Genomic DNA, 16,525 nt, shown 5'->3' with positions numbered 1-16,525 from the left:
TGCCTGGTACTCAGCACTCTATTGTCCCTCTAATCACTCTGCCATCAATGCAAATGTCATCGAAATCTAATCAAACACTTCATGAAAGCTCATTGTTGCACATCATTTCTAGAAGCTATGTAATTGCGGGAGAAAACAGAGTGATGGCCTCTTAAAAAGAGGAGAATTCTATCAGCTTTCTATAGGCTAGGCCTACTATAGTTATTTCTCAACTTTCCTAATATTAAGCACATTGCTTACATTTACAACAGGAGTATAGCCTACCTGGCTGGCATGAAAATAAACCACGGGGAAAAGCGGCCTCCTTTTGCTATTTAAGTGCATAGATGACATGGATTTTTTTCCCCTGCTTCGATACAGGTGCTTGATAATGGTCCATTCTAAATCAAAACAAATGTCACATACATTATTTAGTATATTTAAAGACAAGATTAAATCAAGAATAGTTTGATGGGTGACAATTTCAGCCTATCACTTGTGAATTGTATATTATCACTTGTGAATGATGCCCAACATAAGAAACAATGCCTTTTTTTCGACTTGTTTCGAATCATAGTCGCACACCTCATGTAGCCTAGCCCATAGGCCTATATGTATTAATAAGGTTTGTATCACAACTAAAGTGGCCAAATAACTTCTTAAAATTGAGCACATTAATCCGCTTTACAAAGGGTGTAGAGCCTAACTGGCATTCATAAGCAGCATGTGAGTTTCAAGTTTGGGGAAGATAATTTTCACCATAAATATGCACCGTTATAATAAAAGCATTACATGCATAATTGCATTTTGCGGTCACTTTTGATAATGGTTTTTTCCTGCTGATGGAACATTCCTACTTTGAAGAATCTCAGGCAGCATGTAGCCTAGTGGTTAGAGCGTTGGGCCAATAACCGGAAGGTTGCTAGATCAAATCCCAGAGCTGACAAGGTAAAAATCTGTCGTTCTACCCCCGAACAAGGCAGTTAACCCACTGTTTCTAGGCAGTCATTGAAAATAAGAATTTGTTCTTAACTGACTTGCCGAGTTAAATAAAAGGTCATTTTTATATATTTTTTAAATATAAAATATATTTGGATTGTTTGACATATTTTTGGTTACTACATGATTCCACGTGTTATTTAATAGTTTTGATGTCTTCACTATTATTCTATAATGTATAAAATAGTAAAAATAAAGAAAAACTCTTGAATGAGTAGGTGTGTCCAAACTTTTGACTGGTACTGTATGTGTGCTCTCTAAGGTCAGTCAGTGAACGCTGTAATAGGAAAACTGCCAGGGCACTACAACATTTACAAATGGCACCTTTTGCATTCTACTATTACAACTCTCAACAGCAGAAAGTTGAAAGCCTGAATGAGTTCCTAAAAAAAAGTTTAATTATTTTTAAGTCGGGACCCGCAGTCCGTATTGATCTGGTTCTGGACCGCGGTCCGTATTGATCCGGTTCTGGGTCCGGACCTCGGTCCGTATTGATCCGGTTCTGGGTCCAGAGTGCGGTCTGTCACTTGCGTGACGTATTGTTGTCTCTACCTTCTTGCCCTTTGTAGTGTTCTCTGTGCCCAACCATGTTTGTACCCCGTTTTGTGCTGCTACCATGTTGTGCTGCTGCCATGTTGTGTTGCTATCATGTTATTGTTGTGTTGCTACCAGGCTGTTGTCATCTTAGGTCTCTCTTTATGTAGTGTTGTCTCTCTTGTCATGATGTGTGTTTTGTCCTATATTTTTAACACCCCATCACATGATCCCTCTGACACCCCATCACAACAGGGCTGTGACTGTAATACCTAAGCTAACCAATACAAATATTTACTTGACCAGCAAGGAATTATTGCCCCAAATATATTCAAACACTTGGCCTACATACATATTTGCCAGCAAATTAGCAAGTCACACAACTTAACTACCACTTTCAAAGATCCCCAGTGAACTGAACCACATTCCTCTGAGTCTGGTAGCTAATGAAGGACTAATGAAAGCCATGTGATGTTTGAAAGGAGCCTTTTCTCACACAGCCTGCCAGGTTATCATGGCTGCTGATTTCTCTAGCAGGAAGAGGGGAGGAGGTAGAGAGAGAGATGCCAGCTACACGTAAAGGAGAATAGAGGGAAACAGAGCAGAGAAAGAGAAGGGATGTAACCGGAAGAAAAGAGCACCAGAAGGTTTTGGCGGAGGGTCAAGAACCATACAGCAAGCTATACCTGGATCCTTCCCAACAATGGAGGAATAAGAGGAACAAACATGGGAGCAGTTCACAAAGGCTAGGAGCTTTACAGTATGGCAATAACACAATCAAATCCAACACGGGGCAATTCCATGGTAACAGAGTGACACTGACACTTTACAGTATGGCAATAACACAATCAAATCCAACACGGGGCAATTCCATGGTAACAGAGTGACACTGACACTTTACAGTATGGCAATAACACAATCAAATCCAACACGGGGCAATTCCATGGTAACAGAGTGACACTGACACTTTACAGTATGGCAATAACACAATCAAATCCAACACGGGGCAATTCCATGGTAACAGAGTGACACTGACACTTTACAGTACGGCAATAACACAATCAAATCCAACACGGGGCAATTCCATGGTAACAGAGTGGCACTGACATTTTAAAATGTATGTCAAACGAAAAACAATGATTGCGAAGTTAAACCAACCATATAACTCTATACACAAGGACTACATTGAACAATTTCCACAAAAACACATTTACTGAAAGAACAGTGCAGATGCAAAGTATTTCAACTGAATGACGGCACAAACAGCACAAACCATCATTCTGGATTCAACAGCTGACATGAAAGTAAAGCCTGGTTGGGGTTTTTATCCTGAGCTGTTGAGACTCCTTTCTTGACACAGCTTTGGTTTTCTAGGACAGCTAGGGAGCTGGTCATATGGCATTTTAGGGCCATCATGTCACATGACCTCGCTTTTAACCTTTATTTTGAGCCTTTCCAGAAATTAGAATTACACCAACAATGAAAGCAATTGTCTGAGGGTGGCGCTGGACCATCTGATATAAAAAGTCAAAGGGAACAGTTCGTCACAAGTCATGTGACATGATTGTCTTGGACACAAGGCTCTAAGCATAACCACCTCTAACCAACCACATTGTTACATCATAGACACTGACAACATTTCCTTCAACATGAACACAAATTGGCTCGGTGCCTAATTATTTTCAAGTCACATACATTGACACAGAGATGTCAAAGATTTTAATAATTAACCCAAAATAGACTAGAGCCTGTCGTTTCCAATCGGAGCAAATTTATCAAAGTGGGCAGAACAAACAAGGAGGTGGGCAGAGCCAAGCACAAGCTAGTGAGATTCTATTGGCGCATTCTAGCATTTAATTGCATATTTCCATTAGGGAACGCCTACTCTAAAGTGTGCGTGTACAATAACTCAATTCGTCCTGGCACTTTGGGCGAAGTCTACAAAACGCAGTCCACTCTGTTTGTTATAGTTTTGGACACAGAAAACTGTACGGACATCAAATGTTTCATCAATGAGATTAGCAAAATGAATTAATTCATCTCACTTCCATCTTCTCCCACTGCCAGACACTGGGCTTCCCACTGGGCTTCCCACTGGGCTTCCTCTCATCACCATATCTGGTAGTGAGTGGAAACGCCAAACGGATGCTTCACATTTATACATCCAGTGAAATATCTGTGGAGATATTATAGATGCACCCAGGCAGAAATTCAACACACACAGTATATGTTTGTTTATTAAAATCTCCATTAGCTTTTACAGAAGCAGCAGCTACTCTTCCTGGGGTCCAAGTATGGGACAGTTAGACAGTCACATGCATGAACAGACAATCAGACTGGAACACACAATACACTGGCTGAAACTGAATAAACAAACCACTTTAACAGTTGCACTGACATATTCACACAAGAAGACGTTGTTTCATGTTGCTGTCTCACACCCTGACACCCTGCTCTGTTCCCCTGCTCCCAGCTCCTTATAAAGGCTGTTTTGTCAAGGCTTTCCCTCTCCCTCTCTGAACTGAAACACAAGCTGCTGATGTTTCCTCCCTCTGTCTCTTCCCTCCGTCTCTCCCCGTCTCACTCTCACATCCATATATGGGAAGAAAGCAAATGGGGGTTATTCTGATTGCCAAGCCGATGCATCAAGAACCAGTTTCTGTCTTCTGTTCTGTAGGCTTAGCTGTTGTCATGTCAGTTGTGTCTCACCATGACAACACCATCTATCTATCCCTCTAGAGAGACCATGTTAAGATTTCTAGATGTTCAACATATTGACAAAAATGACTGTCTGGGCTGTTAATAAAGCCTCTCAGTGGTCATCAGTCAGTGTATTCGAGAAGTTCGGCTAGGGTCTGCTTTGCTCACTGTTCAGCTGCTGGAGTAGTTTGGTTACTAAAGTTTGGCTAATCAGCTGCCACTGCCTTTCAACAGTCGTCAGCTGTGTCTTCAGTCCCGACGCTGCAGGGGGACTCTCTTATCTCTTTGTGCCCTTGTCTGTCGCTCTCCCTACAGCTGAACTGGCTGCTTTAAGGCCTGCCAAGCCAGCTGAGCTCTCCTCCTCTAAGTGCCTCTCATCTCACTAAAGATAGACAGGGACTGGGACTGTGAGCAGTCAGGCTTGCATATTCGCTAGTTTCAACCACATTTACAGCAGTGATTTCAAAGGCAGTGAGAAAAAGAAAGCGAGAGAGACACAGACAGAGAGACACCGTGGTTACAGTTGAGCTTGGGACAGTCAAGTCACGAGTGGCAGTGCACAAAAGAAAGAGAGGAGGGGGAAAGAAAGAGAGAGGCAGAGAGAGACAGTGACAGTCACTGAATCACATTGTGCCGGTAATGATAACCATCTCATTTTGAACCTAGAGAACTCAGCCACATGCACAAGCTTGACTGGCTTAGGGTGATTTCTGGCTATTCATAAAGACATCCTACACACACAGTTTCTCATCATAAGCTACTAAACTGTATTATGTGGAAGACTGAGAAACTGCATGAAGATCTGTATGTGTTGGCCTGGCCTACACCCTTTCCATGTAAGAAAGGTTGCATAATACAATCAATCAATGAACAGCACATGCCAACACTGACACTGAAACTCCCTTCCCATAGCTGAAAGACCAGGTGGTGTGCTCAGCTACTTCAGGGGTACAGTAACAGCACACACACTATGTGTCTGTCTGCATAGAGAACAAGGACAGGTGTCTTATATCCAGACAGGTGACATCCTGCAACCTGACTATCTTGTTCAGCAGGTACAATTAGCCCAGAGTACCACCTGTGAAAGTTCTCTGGGGAAAGCCTTGTCCTGTCATGACCTGACTCCTGTCCATGCCTGGCTGTCAACAGATGCCACTGCTAGGCTGACTGGACAAAGGGGTAACAATGCAACAACAGTAAGGCCTGTCTATACCTGAAGTAACACAATTCAAGGCTACATGGCCAGCTATTAATTTGCACAAAGGAAAATTACTGAAATTCTGCAGCCTGGTATATTATTCAAAACACCTGCACACAGTCAACAACAACTCTACCAAACACTGATCAAATACCACTTTAGGAAAGAGCTTTCCTCCACTGGGGCTCCCGAAGCAGGTTTTTATGCAAATATTTGAATATAATTCAGGATAATGGGGAAGAGGGTGCGTGACAAGCTGCATAGTTGTTTTGTCGACTGCTGCTTGTATTTCAGATGATTGAACACACCTCACCTGGTCTGGCTACGTTGCCATGACTACTGCTATGCGAGTACCCTGATGTCATTTGTTAGTCATCAGGGGGCCACCAGCTAGCTGGCTAACTATTCATCTGCCAATGCCGATTATGGAATTTAATACCAAGCAACTAGCTAAAGTAGCTATCTTTTAAGTCCTCTTCATTTGTAAATAACGCTAACTTAAGGATAGCACGATTATTTGATCTGCAAACAAATAACGTTAGCTAAACATCCATCTAACACACGATTGAGTGCAATAAACTGTACAGTAGCTGCCTGGGTAGAGCTAAGTTAACTAGCTAACGTAGATAGTTACCGAGAAAAACAACCATCATTACCTCTAGTGAGCAGATAGCCCCGCTAGCCTAGCTGACGCGTTAGTTACCTAACTCTGCTTTCTCCAGCCAACTTAAGTTGAAGGAAGACTAACGTTATATATCTAACTAGCTTACGTTACTGACTAGCTACTGTCTAGTTTGGACATAAAACCAAATATAACTAAATCTGTGATAAAACCTTTGGCAAAACTTGGCCTTCATAGTGATGCACAAGCCTTGAACGTTGACGTTCGTCTAGCAGCCCACTGCACTGTCGGGGCTAGCAATCTAACAACAGACGCATTAGCTTCAAATTATCCTGTTCAAAGGAGACAACATATTTATTGAAAACAAAATATGCATGTAAGTGTCAAATATCTTACCTTTGTCCATAATTGTGTTTTATTCCAAAGACGGTTGACATAACATTGCACAAGTTAGCTTGCTACTTCTGCAACAGCATTCCTTCTGTAAACAGAACCAAATCTCACTGTAACGGCGCATGCGCAGCACAATGCCCTGGTTGTCAAAGTGTAGCCGTGCAAAATAATACATAAATAAAAAGTCTATATGAGAAAATTAAGAGGCACTGAGTGTCTGAGAAAAATCGAATGAAGTGTCAAATAAGTATTCTGCATAGGATTCAGGCATACCAGTAATGAAACCGTGAACAGTGCATCACCAGAAAAATGTGGATGATGAACATATGGTTCTTCTTCTTCTATGATATCATGGCAGTCTGCAAACAAACGTTTAAAGTGCATGTCGCCACCTACTGTGCTGGAATGTACGATCAATCAACTTCTACCACACCCTCCACCCAAACCCATTAAACGTGATCTACAATCAGGTATTCCCAAACGGGGGTCTGCCAAATAAAAATATGATTCACATAAAATATTTATTTTACAAAAATAATAAAATAAAATGAAACCATCTAGTGTTCTGCGAAATAACAACACAATGTCAAATACAGGTAGCCTAGTCAAATAATTAACATCCAATCACATTATCCGTTACTTTCCAGCGGGAATTCCACTAACGTATGTATGTTGCCAAACGTAGCTGCTGCTCATTCCGTTTGCTCGAAAATGGATGAATGATTAAAAACAGTTAGGCCCGCGTCCATAGAGACACATACCAGCTCTACTGGTCATACTGCTACTACCAGCAGTACTACACCTGTACCTGTCGACGACACAAGTTGTTCTTCTTCCACGAGCACATCCAATGCTAGCATCAGTAATTCTACATTTGTTGTTAGCCCAGCTAGCATGGACACTTACAGTTGTGAATCTGATGCAGCCGAAGAGCTACCCGGGAAAGCAATGAACAACAGACAGGGACGTTGGACCATCGAAGAGGCGCAAATATAATGAATACTACATTGATTTGGGGTTCATTTATATTGGGAGTAGTGCCTTTCCTCAGCCAAGTACTATCTCACAACTCGATGAAACCTTCACTCTGCGCATACATTTAGAAACAAAACATGCCAATTTGAAAAATAAGCCCCAGGAGTTTTTTGAGCGAAAATTAAGTAGTAATTAAGAATTTTGAGTAGTAAGACATGTATAAAAGCAACATATACCATTAATAAGAAGGGTCTCGGAGCGTCTTATATGGTGAGCTATTTCATTTGCAAATAAATTCATTAAAAATCCTACAATGTGATTTTCTGGAGAGAAAAAAATCTCATTTTGTCTGTCATAGTTGAAGTGTACCTATGATTAAAATTACAGGCCTCTCTCATCTTTTTAAGTGGGAGAACTTGCACAATTGGTGGCTGACTAAATACTTTTTTGCCCCACTGTACGTCCATGATCCATCAGTCTGCACTGTAGTTCTACCAATCTGTTTTCCGGCCTCTGCATATGATACATCATGACTGATCCTGTATCTCTGAGCCTCTCTAGCCTCTCTGTAGTTGGCATCCACCAAAAGCTGCTCTGTTTTGCCCCATAATTACAATACTTAACCTTCACATTTCTTCCACATTCACCATAATCATGTTCCCCTCCACACTTGGCACATCTCGTCTTTCCTTTACTCTGAGCAGCTACATGTCCCATTTTTAGGCATTTAAAACACCACGGTGCATATGGGACAAATTCTCTAACATTGAAACTAAGGAAGACTTTCTCAAACCTCGGCATCACTGATTAGCTTTCACTTGTTTGACCCTCTTTCCTACTGATTAACCTTTTGGCCTCAATCACTCTGCCTTCCTTCCCATTCTCTTTAATATCAACTGTGGACGCAGATATTGGGACCCCAGTGAAGACCCCTCAATCTAGCATTCTCACCAGGGACATGGCTTTTAATCTTCTTCCCATTAAGCTTTTCCACTTTCAGAATCTCCTCTTGCTGAGCCTGTCTACCACACAATGTTAACAATCTACCATTTCCAATGAGACAAGCTCATTTCACTTCACCGACCTCTTTCTCTATGGCATTAGTTAGTTGGATAGGGTGTGAGGCCTTGTGGTCTCATCAAACACCACTTTCCACTCCAACACATCACTACTATTGCTTTCTACCTTGGCCCTCTTTATGCTTTCTTTACTCGACGCTCCACTGCTTTCTGCATCATGATCTCTCTTCTTCCTATATCTTTCCACTACCGAGCATTCTGGTCCTTGACCCTCATCCTCCCGCTCCGTACCATCAGAACTCACACACATATTGTTCTCATTCCAGCACAGCTGTTGCTTCACCATCTCTTTCTGCATTTCCTCTCACACTCCCCTCTGAACATATGGTTCTTGTTGCAAATTGGTGCAACTCCCCTCCGCCATCCAAACCCCGAGGAAACATTGTATCAGAATCTAAATTCAGGTTCGGCAACACCATGGTAAAGGCCATGTAACGCTAGTTCTTCCTGTCAAGGCTTGTTTCATCATGTTCCTGGACTAAAGAGTGAAATGTTACCTCAGAAAACTCTGTATCTACCTCTGGTATATTCTGTTGAAATAGAGCTGGAGGGGAAGTGTGTACAATAGGAAATCGTAGCAATAGTCACAGGCAGGCCACCAGGGGGAGCCATTCACACTTGTTCTGAAGCTTTATGAATATTTAACCTTTTGTTTATTAACTAGTCCAGTCAATTAAGATCAAATTCTTATTTACAATTGTGCACACCCAATGGGACTCCAAAATCACAGCCAGTTGTAATACAGCCTGGAATCGAACCAGGGTGTCTAATGATGCCTCTCGCACTGAGATGCTGTGTCTTAGACCGCTGTGCCTCTTGGGAGCCCAGAATATGGGCCCAGATCCGAAGTCCTCTAAGCAGTTGAGACAGGACACATATTTTGTGTTTGTTTTTCATTTATTGTAGCATGCAAAGTTTCAGGTACTGACATCTCCCTCTGATTTCACAGGTCTGCCTGGTCCATCAAAAAAGTATCTGAGTATTCTGCTTGGCCAAGCTGTCAGTGCAGGAGCAAATAGCACACAAAGACAACCAACAGGTCAGGCAGTTGGCTGGTCACATCTGAACACAATCAATACTTCAAACTAAGAATACGGTTCAGGATATTGCCTTGCAATGCAGGGAAACCTTTCACAAAGTGATATTTCAAATGAAATAAATGGAATACATATTATTCATTTAGACATTTTTTTATGCTGTCTCAGCCAGTTTCATCATTCTGAAACCTTTATTTGTCCCTCTATATCAGTATTTATTTAAATACCTGATGACATTTTGTTGTTTAAACGAGCAGTTAGTCCATCTAACGATGGTGCCAGCCGTGTACAATAATGATGGATGTGTGCACCATCTTGTATTTCATTTACATTTCAATCGAACAATAGATTTGCTAAGAAAATGTCTAATACAGACATAAATATTCAAACATCAGTTCCGTCATAGTTGTACAATTGACAAACAGGCAAATGTTTTCACCTTACAAGACCATCCTCGGCTAACTTTGACTATTCAGAAAATGTTCAAAATTCAACTGAAGAAGCAGACTTGACTTATCCAGAGTGAAGTACTACAACTCAACCAATGATGGTAGTAAGTAATAATACATTGATCGTTATCAATAATAAAGCATTTCAGAAGCAGTAAACAGTCAAATGCTGCAGGCAGGCTAAAATACTTGGCGTGGCCACACAGTGGGCATGTGCAGAACACTTACAGGGCTGGGTGTGTTGTATCACAACTACAGAATCATGTACTTCCTCCTTCGCCATGACAACAAGAGGGACTAGCATGCATGACCTGGGGGCACTGGCTGGATAGTGGGTAGTAAGAACATCTTGCAATGATGACGTGGGAAGTGCAGTGCGATCAGATCATTACACCAGTGAGTCATTAGACAGGCACTGGAACACTCTGGGAACTCTACCTACATAACTCCCTGTTCTTAAATGTGCCCATTCCCTTCCCAACTGGGTAATACTATTGGTATTGAATCTAAACATAAACACATTATAGCAAATTATAAATCCCTCCTTAGCACATTTATGTGGTGAAAAGTTACATTAAACTATATTCATTAATGTAAATATTTGCGCTCATGACCCATAATATTCCGTGCTGAAGATGTGTTCAGGGGTGTAATCATTAGCCAAACAGTTGCAAAATATTACTTTTGCAACTAAAATGAGAGTTTATATTGTACAAATTCAGGTATGTCCCTCCTCGTTTGGTTCCGTTTGCTTCCTGCAACAGAATCAGCGTAATGAATAAACCCTTTATCAGTAGCTTAGCAACATAAATCCTCCATCACTAAGGGCTGCAGAGACTAGGCTCTATCACTAAGGGCTACAGAGACTAGGCTCTATCACTAAGGGCTACAGAGACTAGGCTCTATCACTAAGGGCTACAGAGACTAGGCTCTATCACTAAGGGCTGCAGAGACTAGGCTCTATCACTAAGGGCTGCAGAGACTAGGCTCTATCACTAAGGGCTGCAGAGACTAGGCTCTATCACTAAGGGCTACAGAGACTAGGCTCTATCACTAAGGGCTACAGAGACTAGGCTCTATCACTAAGGGCTGCAGAGACTCTATCACTAAGGGCTGCAGAGACTAGGCTCTATCACTAAGGGCTACAGAGACTAGGCTCTATCACTAAGGGCTGCAGAGACTATGCTCTATCACTAAGGGCTACAGAGACTAGGCTCTATCACTAAGGGCTACAGAGACTAGGCTCTATCACTAAGGGCTGCAGAGACTAGGCTCTATCACTAAGGGCTGCAGAGACTAGGCTCTATCACTAAGGGCTGCAGAGACTAGGCTCTATCACTAAGGGCTACAGAGACTAGGCTCTATCACTAAGGGCTACAGAGACTAGGCTCTATCACTAAGGGCTGCAGAGACTAGGCTCTATCACTAAGGGCTGCAGAGACTAGGCTCTATCACTAAGGGCTGCAGAGACTAGGCTCTATCACTAAGGGCTACAGAGACTAGGCTCTATCACTAAGGGCTGCAGAGACTAGGCTCTATCACTAAGGGCCACAGAGACTAGGCTGTATCACTAAGGGCTACAGAGACTAGGCTGTATCACTAAGGGCTACAGAGACTAGGCTCTATCACTAAGGGCTGCAGAGGCTAGGCTCTATCACTAAGGGCTGCAGAGACTATGCTCCATCACTAAGGGCTACAGAGACTAGGCTCTATCACTAAGGGCTGCAGAGACTAGGCTGTATCACTAAGGGCTACAGCGACTAGGCTCTATCACTAAGGGCTGCAGAGACTAGGCTCTATCACTAAGGGCTACAGAGACTAGGCTCTATCACTAAGGGCTGCAGAGACTAGGCTCTAGCACTCCCTGCTGGAACAAATCTAAACTACAGGAGCCAGATAGATTGGTCTAGAATCACAACACTACCCTTGAACTTGACCAGGTTCTAAACCTTAATAGACCCCCTGGTCCTGCCCACATCTTATACCCAACGGCCCCTATCCCCTAAAGGGCCCTGTCCACCATTAGACAACAATGGATTCCGCTGATTGATTGTACACAATATGACACTAAGACAATTTCTTAAGTCAAAGTCTGAAACAGGAACAGAAGAGCAACAGAAATACAGTAGCCTGTCAGTAATGCTTAGAGAATGGATATACTGTATGTCTATATATGTATGGGGCAGTCCTTAAGAATTATCAATCACTGGTCAAGTTGTCTCACTTAGCCTGTCTGCTTCCTTTCAGACCGTAACAAAATAAACCCTATTATAAATAGGAGAGTTTATCTAAGTGCTGCAAGTTAACACATAGCGTCACCCGAATCTCTTCACCCCCACAGGCAGGAGAAGACAGCAAACAGAACATTCAGTGCACAAAACTGCAGTAAAATAACACTGACCCTTTTAGGCCAATGCATGACCCTCTGTAGCCATCACATAATGATGATGGACTGTATTCGTTAGACCGTTAACCAGCAGTGAAAAGACTGCTCGAAACATGAATATAGAGACAGACTGATGGATCGGTTTCATTTCTTCCCAAAAATTACGACCAACAACGAAACAAAACAGAGATCCCGACACAAAATATTTTGACAAACAACTTCACGGAAGTTAGCAATGCTTCAAAGAAAATAACAAAACATTAGTGAAAAGTTTGAACAGGGACAGAACTAAACAAAGACAGCATGAGGGAACACAATAATCACCTGGTGGTTTGTTGACAATCTGTCATAGTAAACACAGGTTATGAGTTTGATGCACAGAACCAAAAAGAGCTGCAACAACCAGTTTACATTGTGAGTATATGTCATGTGATTACAGTGTACAGATATCTGTAAGTATGACGTATCATTTCATCACAGCAGATCACTATAATTCAATCCCTGGCTGCAGTTGCACAGAGGATGGCAATACATGATGGTGCCAGAACCACTGAATACTGAAATCTGTTGAATATATCAAGGATCGTTGAAACATGTTTTACTATTTGGTGTTTCTAACGTATTAGCCCCATGGTGGAGACTAAATATGAAGAGATATTTTACCAACATAAAAAAGGCCACAGTTGTGCACACACGTGAGTGTGGTGGCATCTGATTGATCGTCATCGTCTTGAATCTCATCTATGAAATGCTTGAGACCAACAAATGACACGTCACACAGGATAACACGGCCAAGCCTTAGGAACCTTTGATAGGCTACTACAATGTCTAAAGTAGATGGGAGTTGGACTAGAGCAACATCTAGTGTTGGTATCCTCCATCTCTTCCTGTTCATCGTCCTCTTTTAAGACCTACAAACCCTGTTCAATTAGCGCTATTTTTTTTCAAAGTAAAGACTTTGAATTTTTCGAGAGGCAAATATCCTTCCTATGACTACAAATGCATGGTAATGTGCTGTTATTGTCATCAGCTCAATGTCAACAGATGCTGATCGCATACACACACACAACAGTGCTGAACACCTTTGTTACCTTGGAAACATTGTAGAACTAACAAAAAGAAAACTATTGGATGCCATGTGAAGCATGATAAACACCATCATCACCATCATTATAGGAAGTGGAGAGCGAGCAGCACACCCAAACAAACACTTGATCAAAAAAAGACCCTGCCGAGATGAGAAAAGAGTAAATGCGACGGAGGCTACTGGTGTGTGTGTGTGTGTCTGAACTATTCATCTCTCTTTGTCATGTTTGAAACAACACTACCTGTGGTCTAAAGTAGCATACTGTATATAATATGCCCTCAGACTGGTGATATTAGTGGGGTGAGACCTTATCGCTGTCTGATGATACAGGCCTATACAACCCTAAGATGTTACTGTGACAGCAGGTGTAGGAGCTGTGTAGCGCTGGGCCGGTACCAATGCTCGGGACCACCTTCGGCACCCCCAGGCGTGGCGGTGAGGTGTGTTTGCCCTCTCAGTTCCCGTTGAGCAGCATCTCAGGGCCTGTGTTAGGGCAAGGGCCCATGTCCCCCAGTCTCAGAGGGCCGGTCCTCATCATCAGCTTCCCCACGCTGAGGCCTCCTGAGCCCAGACCTCCAGGGGAGAGAGACCTCCTGGAACACAGATGCAGCATGAGCTCTGATCAGTCACCACTGAGTAGAAGAGATCTCTACCTTTATAGTCCTTGTCAGAAATAGAGAAGCTGCAGTAAGGGAACAGTTGTTTATTTTATGCTGCACTTACTCACCCAAGTGTAGGCCTATCTGATGTGTGTATGACCATGTTATGACCATGCCTGCCAAAAATAATTACCCTCAGGGATAAATAAAAGTTATTGAATTGAATGTTTGCGATGAGGGAGAAACCACATCAATATTGAGCCTTGCTACTGGTGTGTTTAGTGTTTACTTGTCTCACGTTGCCAGACATCGGTTGAGGCTAGTTGTTGACCGAGCTCACCTGAAGGCCATCTTCTTCAGTAGTTGAGCTTCCATCTTGTCTGCTGACAGCTTGTCTGTCTGTGTCCTCATGGGTTCACTGCTGGGAGGGGTGAGGAGGTGGGGCTCTCTCAGCTCCAGGGGCTTCTAAGACAACCAGAGAAAAAGTCAGACGGAGAGAGTAGACATGGAAAACATATTTGATGTAACCAACTAACTACATTACAAATTCAGATGTTGCAATATTCCACCACTTTACAGATCCCAGATCACATCCCTTATGGGACACAGACGCCAATCAATCAATTAATCAATCAGTCAATAATGAAATTAACCAATCAGACACATAGAGACGTCACTGCACCTCAGACTGTTGACTGTTGTCCTGCAGGACAGTGTCCTCTACGTCTAGTACTGACAGCTCCAGTTCTACGTCTCTGTCCAGTTGATGCTCTGTCGTGTCTTTACAGTAGTCAGTCTGCAGCATGTCTCCTGCACCAACCTTCTCTCCACTGCTGAAGGACCGCCGAAGGGTGGCTAGCTGTTCACTGTTGACATACAGGAATGGTGGCAATTTAAGATGATCTACAATATCTTCATTGTATGTGCTGCTTCACATATGCAACATTACAATAAAACAGTGGCTTTGTACTGTATGGTACTGCATTGTATTGTACTGTACTATTATCACGTGTATTCTGACTGAAATGATGTAAATAGCTGATGTACTGACAGCAGAATGAGAGACTTGTGGAGTACAGAACAGAGGACTAGATTCCCCTCTCCAATCAAAGCTACAGAGAGACTGTTAGTCAGAGTCAGAAGGGGTTACAGAAGAGAACGTGAGCAGCAAGCAACGAAATACCTGAGAGATGCTCTATGTTTAGTCTGAGGAGAGAACTGACTGCAGCACAATGAGAGAGGAGAGGAAAGAGGAGAGGAGAGAGAAGGGGAGAGGAGAGAGTGAAGAGAAGAGAAGGGGAGAGGAGAGAGGAAAGAGAAGAGAAGGGGAGGAGAGAGGAAAGAGAAGAGGAGAGGAAAGAGAAGGGGAGAGGAAAGAGAAGGGGAGAGGAGAGAGAAGAGAAGGAGAGAGGAAAGAGAAGAGGAGAGGAAAGAGAAGAGAAGGGGAGAGGAGAGGAGAGAGAAGAGAAGGGGAGAGGAGAGAGGAAAGAGAAGAGGAGAGGAAAGAGAAGGGGAGAGGAGAGAGAAGAGAAGGGGAGAGGAGAGAGAAGAGAAGGGGAGAGGAGAGGAGAGAGAAGGGGAGAGGAGAGAGGAAAGAGAAGAGAAGGGGAGAGGAGAGGAGAGGAGAGAGAAGGGGAGGAGAGAGAAGAGGAGGAGTGGAGAGGACAGAGGAAAGAGAAGGGGAGAGGAGAGGAAAGAGAAGGGGAGAGGAGAGAGAATGGGAGATGAGAGAGGAAAGAGGAGAGGAGAGAGAAGAGAAGGGGAGAGAGAGAGGAAAGAGAAGAGGAGAGGAAAGAGAAGGGGAGAGAAGAGGAGGAGTGGAGAGGAGAGAGGAAAGAGAAGGAGAGAGGAAAGAGAAGAGAAGGGGAGAGGAGAGGAGAGAGAAGGGGAGAGGAAAGAGAAGAGAAGGAGAGAGAAGAGGAGAGGAGTGGAGAGGAGAGAGAAGAGGAGGAGTGGAGAGGGGAGAGAAGATGAGAGAGGAAAGAGAAGGGGAGAGAGAGAGAAGAGGAGGAGTGGAGAGGAGAGAGGAAAGAGAATGGGAGAGGAGAGAGGAAAGAGAAGAGAAGGGGAGAGGAGTGGAGAGGAGAGAGAAGGGGAGAGGAGAGAGAAGATGAGAGAGGAAAGAGAAGGGAGGGAGAGAAAAGGGGAGGAGTGGAGAGGAGAGAGAAGAGGAGGAGTGGAGAGGAGAGAGGAAAGAGAAGGGGAGAGGAGAGGAGGAGTGGGAGAGAGGAAAGAGAAGGGGAGAGGAGAGGAGAGAGAAGGGGAGCGGAGAGAGAAGAGGAGGAGTGGAGAGGAGAGATAAGGGGAGAGGGGAAAGAGAAGGGGAGAGGAGAGAGAAGAGGAGGAGAGGAAAGAGAAGGGGAGAGGAGAGAGAAGAGGAGGAGTGGAGAGGAGAGAGAAGGGGAGAGAGGAAAGAGAAGGGGAGAGGAGAGAGAAGAGGAGGAGTGGAGAGGAGAGAGAAGATGAGAGAGGAAAGAGAAGGGGAGAG

The 16,525-nt window shown here is 43.3% G+C and overlaps 2 protein-coding genes across 4 annotated transcripts in view; both read right to left on the bottom strand.

Moving 5' to 3' along the window:
- Positions 1-6,763, bottom strand: part of LOC115115946 (rab GTPase-activating protein 1-like) — a 159,991-nt gene extending 153,228 nt beyond the window's left edge. The window contains 1 exon segment of the mRNA XM_065007562.1: positions 6,429-6,763. The gene's annotated coding sequence lies outside the window, so the exon portion shown is untranslated.
- A 2,594-nt stretch (positions 6,764-9,357) lies between these two features.
- LOC115115944 (roquin-2-like) overlaps positions 9,358-16,525 on the bottom strand; it is a 41,630-nt gene continuing 34,462 nt past the window's right edge. For 2 of the 3 annotated variants that reach the window (XM_065007557.1, XM_065007558.1), the window contains exons 17-19: positions 14,720-14,903; positions 14,378-14,502; positions 9,358-14,031 (exon numbers count right to left, since the gene is read on the bottom strand). In XM_065007557.1, the coding sequence (XP_064863629.1) occupies positions 13,893-14,031; positions 14,378-14,502; positions 14,720-14,903 (448 nt within the window). In that variant the 3' untranslated portion in view covers positions 9,358-13,892. The remainder of the gene's footprint in view (positions 14,032-14,377; positions 14,503-14,719; positions 14,904-16,525) is intronic. The other variant, XM_065007559.1, reaches the window with a different exon arrangement.

The sequence above is a fragment of the Oncorhynchus nerka genome, linkage group LG22 (assembly GCF_034236695.1).
Source record: "Oncorhynchus nerka isolate Pitt River linkage group LG22, Oner_Uvic_2.0, whole genome shotgun sequence".
NCBI lineage: Eukaryota > Metazoa > Chordata > Actinopteri > Salmoniformes > Salmonidae > Oncorhynchus > Oncorhynchus nerka.
Note: the sequence above shows the minus strand (reverse complement) of the source record. Positions and strands in the feature narration are given on the sequence as shown.